This window comes from Gavialis gangeticus, unplaced genomic scaffold (assembly GCF_001723915.1).
Source record: "Gavialis gangeticus isolate Ggan-Ray unplaced genomic scaffold, GavGan_comp1, whole genome shotgun sequence".
Classification (NCBI taxonomy): Eukaryota; Metazoa; Chordata; order Crocodylia; family Gavialidae; genus Gavialis; species Gavialis gangeticus.
The window spans coordinates 68,674,696-68,681,860 of NW_017729024.1; the positions used below are offsets into that span (position 1 = coordinate 68,674,696).

Consider the following 7,165-nt stretch of genomic DNA (forward strand, 5'->3'; position numbering starts at 1 on the left):
CAATGTGTGTTCCCTGCTATGGGTAATAGAGACAAATTAAAGGTAATTCTCCTGGATGGAAACCTCTCCCTCAACCAAGCAAACAAAATCTGCCCCACTGCTGTGCTTTGTCTTTTACAAAGAAAATTCAGTTCTTAATGAGACTGAAGTTTTTTGCGCTCCCCTCTCCTCCCAACTTTCTTTTAGTGTACAAATTTATCATTTTAACTGTGTGGTTTATTATAACATACTGTTAAATTACTTTAATTCAAGTAATATTTTCCTGCTATTGCTAGGAACAGACATTATTTTGTTTGATTATGCATTACATATATTAAATCTTGTAGTGTTATAAGTTAATGTTGTATATGTGTTTATATAAATGCAAAAAATTGTCTGTTTTGTGAAATAACTTGGTGCACATTAAACAGCACGCACACACGTTCAGTGCATTGAACTATAAGGCCTACTATCTCTCCATTTTAAGAAACTGTTCTCTTTTGTATTTCTGTCTCTGTGATACTCTTACATCTTATTTTCATAGTAAAATGCATACATCAGGTGGTCTTGATTACTGAAGTAAATTTTTCCAACATGGTGGCTAAATTTAAATGTCCTTTTCTTTTTCAATGTGACACAATATGGTTTATTGAAACTGATATATTGTGTGCATAGCTCAAGGTATTCTGTTTTGGTGTTAAAGGCTTTTGCCACAGACCAGGTGCCAAATTTATATTGGCTGTGGTTGGTCACATGTGCTAGTAATGCTCCCTGACTTAGGGTTACTGTAACTAGTGAAGGAAAGGAGTTACTTGACTGTTCTAAATCTACCGCTATGCATAGAAAAACATTGGTAAGTCAGAACTAGGCCTCCAATTAATAGCATTTCCTTTACAGAGGAGTAGTGGTGATAGCAGTAGAGGTTAAAGAAAGTTAAAATTTTCAATATCAATTTTCTCATTTTACTCATTGAGGTGAGATTTTTATTATGGTGGGTAATAAAAATCAAATATTTTTCATGTTTTTGTGCTTAATTATTTTTTTTTTTCCCCAGACAATTTATTATAAATCCCTTTTATCTTAGTGACAAGATTATTTTTGATTTGGTAACAGAAGTATACATATACTACTAATACAAAGATGTATCTAGAGGAAAGAATTGAAGCTAAACTTAGCGAAATTTTTATTTCCAAGTTTAGAATTTGCTGTGACAATAGCTAAAGTACTGTATGTCAGCTTTGGTTATCTTGTTTCACCTCAGTTCGTGAGTGATGGGAAGCAGAAGTTTTCTATGTTAAGTCTAAGGAAATGTATGAGTGTATAAAGTTGTCACCTGCTGTCTTAGAGATTTAATTTCAATAACGGCAATAATCATGTTTGCCAGATTGTTTCAGATCTGCAAGGTCTACAACCCATAACTTTTGTGTCTGTCTTTTTTGTTTGTTATTTTTTGTTTATATTGATGCTAACTAGTAATTTTTCTTTACCAAAACTGACAACAGGAAATGAAGTCCCTTTGTTAAAGTCCGGTCCTCTGTTTGCACATGTAGCAGAGGGTGCTGTGACATGTGTAGAAGCACAGTAAATTATGATAGTTACAGCCTACAAGTCTGACATTACAAGCATATTGTGAACCTGTCCAAGGCACTGCCAAAGGCTGCCTTTTGTGTGGTAAGAGCCATGTGCTTGCATGCTGCATGCATCCCCAATGTGAATGGAAGAACACCTGGTTGTTGTATGTATTTTCTCTAACTCCCATCAGGGTCTCACTGTGCGGGCCTGTTTAGCACCTCAGTGCTCGGGGGTTCTTCAAGCGCACCTAACCTACAGGATTATGCTCGTACTCATCGTAAAAAGCTGACTTCTTCTGGCTTCATAGATGGTATGTGCACACTCTCGCACATGCACGCACAAACCCATGTGCACACATTAAACCTCTAAAGACAAGCCTTAGGCTGCTGATTTAATGGAATCCTAGAATCCTTTGCCTTAGTATTTAGTTGTATGAATTTCTGTTGCTGCCTCCTTGCCTGTAATGCAATTTAAAAAAAAAATTTTTTTTGGTTCAGTTCAATGGCACTGTAAATCCTTGTTCCCGTCTTTCATGATATGCTCATCGTTTTATTTTTACAAGTTCACATATGTGTAACAGACATTGAGATATTTCAGGATATGCATATATTAAAAAGAAAAACAAAAAATTCAGTTGGAAATGCTCTTTAATCATTAAACCTGATGAACTGAAATGTATTGCATGGAGCATTTACAAGGAACCAATGAAAATTACATTTAATTTTAAAAATACTGAGGGTGAAAATTTTAGGATTCCTCACTCTTTTTGGCCAGAAGAATAGTAGGTTACAGGTTTACGATAATCTGGGTGGAGTTCAGGTTTTCACAGGAGACTTCAGAATATACAGGTGATGTGTTAGTTTACACTGTTTACCCTGTTAACACTGAGGTCAATAGTATTAATAGGGTTTGATTTTGTTTTTTCACCTTCCCAGCGCCCCCAAAATCACTTTTCTCAGTGTCTGATTCTAACTAGAATATAACTTTGTATGCCACAATCACTAGCTCATCCTGCTTTTTTTCCATGTACTTCATTAAACATCTTGCAGTTATCGACAACCAAGCTTTTTCTCCTTTTTAACCTATATTTGACCTATGGTCCTTTCTCCCTAGTCCCTTTTGCATGCCATTCACTTCTAACCTTCTCATCGTGGGTTTTTTGGGGGGTTTTTTTCCTTTCTTTCCTTTTTTTGAAATGTCCTTCTTTTGGTAGCTGTTACAAATTTCAGGTACCTGTTTTTCTCTTTCTCAGAAACCACACGCGGTTCTGCTGTTAAAAGATTTTCTATCTCATTTGCTCGACACCCAACCAATGGTACGTTTTGCTTTTGTTTTAAAAAAGAAATACTCCCTTGCTTCATCCCTTATTCCTATTTTTATTTTGAACACGGTTGCACAGTATTGTCCAACCATCTGTCTTTGCAGACTTCAAAGAAGTGTAGTGCCAAATATAATCAGTAGATATGCTGATAGTCTCAAATCCCGTCTTCGCTATTCACTTTATATAACCATAATTTCAAAATTCACTCATCAGAAAATCTTTTGAAAAATGGAAATACTGCTTTTAATCACAATATCCATTACAAATTACACTTGCTTCCCAGTTTCTCAGGTAATCAGGTTCTGTATAGTATGTGATAAATACTGAGGCTTTTCTGGTCTTAAATGGCTTATATTTCTCAGTACCTTAATATTCTTCTTCTTCCTCCTCTTCCTCTGATTGAGATCTGAGGCTTCTGTTTCTAGAGTAAATCATGGTAATTGACAGCTGGAGGTTGCAGCCATCTTCTTGAAGTGACTCTAGATTAAAAAGTAAAAGAAACGTGAGAGCTTTTTGGATCCATTTCTGTTAATCTGCAAAATGATTGAAAAAAATGCCACTTAACCTTTCTAGGCTTATTAATTCTCTCTGTTCATCTAATAATCACAGTATGAGAGTTGCTTACCTCTTGCATTGACCTCTTGAACTTCAGGGATGAGAATTTTAACTCATCCCAAGAATAGCATATTTTAATGATGTCTGGTTTAACCCACGAACAGTTGAAGATAGAGGTATATTTTTCTCTCCATCTGTGAGATATTTTGTGCATACCTTTCTACCTCAATAAATAAGTCCTGTAACTACCCTGTTCACTGAAATTAGGCTCAAGTCTTCAGCATTTACTAAATCTTAGTTTAGTTTTTCAAGATTTCTTAGGATTCCAAAACTGCACAACCAGTACAGTGAGAGGCTAATAAGGTCTTATGGAAATAAAGTGAAAGCAGCCATTGTGCTTTTAGACTACAGAAGTCTTGTTACTTAAAGCCTAGGTAAGAACAAAATATGTGATTCTCAGTTTGTTTTCTTCTGAAGAATTAAATCATGAGCCATACTTTAACCGTTGTATCAACTTGGAGTAGTTAGTAAAGTTCAGCACTATAGCTGCCTCCTGACACATTACTGGTATAGTACTAGATTGGAAGGTTTGCCTTTACACCTGTAATTTATGCAAGTTAAAAGGCAGAGATTAATATTCTCTTGGAAATGAAAAAAATAGGCATTACTCTTTATAAATCACAATCTAAACAACATAGCAAGTGCTTTATTTAAAACTTATAGCAAAAGAGTTGAAAGTGGGAAAGATGAGCACTAGGTTTGAGACAGCATCTGTTTACCGTAGCTTTAAATACTTCTTTATTATGCTCTGTTCCCTTTGGAACTCTTATCGTGACTGGGCAGGTTTTCATTTAAAAAAAAAAAAAAAAAAGGTAAACAAAATCAATTTAACGCACTCCTTAAGATAGCTGTGATTCATTTCATAAAAGCCCTTTTTCCACACATCTTTCACAAATTAATGCATGCTGTATGTGCATCTATGAAGTTTAAATTTATTCCAGGTTTCCAAGTTTCTTTACCAACTATATTGATGTTGTCTTGTCTGTCCTCTGGACTGTCATTTGATTCTCTTTCTCGCTCTTTATTTCCATAACTTTGTGATGTTGCAACTTCTAACCCATTTCACAGACTTGCCCCCACCCTTTCATTTTTAGTTCAAGGAACATGATGAAGAAGTATCTTCTCACAGTGCTTTATTTTCAGAACATCCACACCTCTTTAGGTGCTGGTCCACTTCCTCTGTGGAATTTCTAAGCTCCAGTGGTATGTCTCTATAGTCTTTTAAATGTAAGACAGGAGGGTGGCTTTCTAAATTGTTGTGTTAACCCTTTCATTGTTTTGCATTCTGAAAGGGGGCTATTGCTTACTAAGAATGAATGCACCAAAAACTTAAGGGAAGTTAACATTTGCAGAAAATTACATTATTTAAAGGGGTACTGACAGATATTTTTTTTTTTACTAAAAATAGTCTCTCTTTTTAATATAGCCTCCTAAAAAGTAACAGTTGCATATAGGTTTTCATGCCAGATAGACTAACAAACCATTGCTGTTAAAATTATTATTTTACTACATTGTTGTAGCTCATGGAATCCTATTTACAGTTTCTCTTTTTTGTTTTTTGACAATTTTGCTATCAAGCAAGACTGGGGGGGGGGGTTTCATAGTATGCATAGCAGGAATTTTTTTAAGTGAACATAAATAGTTAATTATTTCTAACAACAATAATAATGTTTTAATTTCTCTGGGAGATCTTTTCTTGCCATCTCTTGCTGTATGCTGTAGGATTAGTAATAGGTCTCTCTAATGTAGGTATAGACAGTGATGTCATCTACCAAACTGTTAGATTGAAATGAAAATGTTTCTTAAAGCAATTTTTTTTCAAAAAGTAGTTGTATTTCTGTCAGGCTAATCTGAAAAGTCTTATGAAAGTTGACTGTAATGCAAAGAAAGGGTTTACGCTTTGCATGCATGCTTTTTTTATTTATTTATTTATTTTTAAAGAATCTTAACATTTATGCCAAATATTTATTTTAGTGCTTATACTGAAGTTTAACTGCTATCCTAATAAAAAGGTATACACAAAGGTATGCAGTGATTTCTTTTGCACATGAAAACTGAGCTTCCATGAAATGCAACTTTATAGCTGTTGTATAAGTGGAGCTGATTAAGTAAATTTCAGCTATTTGGATTGGATCTCATTAGCAGGATTGGATCTCATTAATCCAAGAGTGGTTGGGGTGGGTCCAAATATGAATTCAGAAGTTCTTGTGTTAAATTATCTAGAATTATTATTTTATGTAAACTACTAAATGAAGACAAGCTTGGGTATCAGAGGTGTGTAAATGCTTAGTAATATTTTAGAAGAAAGGAAGTTTACACTATACTGATATCTTTGAAAAATGTACCTTGAACTGAAACTTAAAACATTCTTTCATTAAGTATTGTCTTTTCATTTAAATAGACATCTTGGAAGAAATATAGCAATTTATAGCATTGAACTGCAAAATTATAATGTTGCAGCTGTATATGGAAATGCTAATGTGGACAAATTTTTCCCTTCAAAATGCTTTTTGGATGCAGGTTTTCATTGAGAGCTATCAAACTTACATCTGTTTATAAAACTGCAGTATTAAGTATATGTGTGTGTTAAATGCTTCTTGTTTAATTGTAATACAAATATGCATGGTTGGCTTATGAAATGTCAATATGTTTGTACTAATGTTGGAATACAGAGTTGGATATCTTCCTCTACTTTTTATTTGGTTTAGATTAACTGTTAGCTTTGAAATTTCCAGTAATGTATGAATTGTGGGTTTTAAATGAATAAAGGTAGGTGTGAATCTGTGTTGTAAAATTAAGAAAAACTCAAGGTACATATTAATTGGTTTTGCTGAACCTTCATTTGGTAAGTTAAGGCAGCAGTCTTGTGCCAAGAATACCCCAAGAGGATGGAGGTTGAGTTCTGCATGCTCCGTCCTCTTGGGCCTACCAATATTTTTAGCTGTTCTCTGGCAAAGTGCCTCAGTTAAAAAAATCTACATGACCTAGCTAGATTTGTACATCTACTTGAATGAGTTCTTGTTTAGTGCTATGATTGGTGTGGGAATGAGTAAACAAAATATTGACATTTCCATGTCTTTTTAATGGTTTACTTTGTCCTATTTAGTAATTTTCATGAAGTACCATAGGATTAGAACAAAGATATCTCTCCATCTTGTGTAGCCTGATTTATCTGTACTTGAGTTTTGTAGAGTGTTATATGCAGTATCTTGAGCCTAGTATGTGCTGGAATTTGTTCCAACTCAATCTTACAGAGCACTGATATCATGATTTCAAGAATATTGTGTTTGCACATGTTGATACTGGATAATTCATTTTATACCATGTCTCTTGCTTGTACAAAAATTGCACTCTTGTCTTATGTCTGGAAACCTCTTTTTATTTTTATTTTTTTGCAGGTTTTGAACTCTATTCCATGGTGCCTTCCATCTGCCCTCTGGAAACCCTACACAACTCCCTTTCTTTAAAGCAGGTGGATGAATTTCTTGCCTCCATTGCTGCTCCTTCAAGTGACAATCTACCAGACACATCCACTGCTCATAGTTGTAATTCAATTTTTATTACTTTAAACCATTCAGCATTATTGTGCATAGTTGACAGAAGTCATTTGTAGCAGGCCAAGGGTATAACTTTATTAAGAATTTATTAATGATTTTTATATATATTTTTGGACTAGCC

The 7,165-nt window shown here is 34.4% G+C and overlaps 1 protein-coding gene across 13 annotated transcripts in view; it reads left to right on the top strand.

Annotated features, from left to right (window-relative positions):
- Positions 1-7,165, top strand: part of PPIP5K2 (diphosphoinositol pentakisphosphate kinase 2) — a 120,909-nt gene that overhangs the window by 94,584 nt on the left and 19,160 nt on the right. For 7 of the 13 annotated variants that reach the window (XM_019517221.1, XM_019517220.1, XM_019517219.1 and 4 more), the window contains 3 exons: positions 1,742-1,861; positions 2,804-2,866; positions 6,886-7,032. In XM_019517221.1, coding sequence (XP_019372766.1) covers positions 1,742-1,861; positions 2,804-2,866; positions 6,886-7,032 — 330 coding nt within the window. The remainder of the gene's footprint in view (positions 1-1,741; positions 1,862-2,803; positions 2,867-6,885; positions 7,033-7,165) is intronic. The other 6 variants (XM_019517227.1, XM_019517231.1, XM_019517230.1 and 3 more) reach the window with 2 other exon arrangements.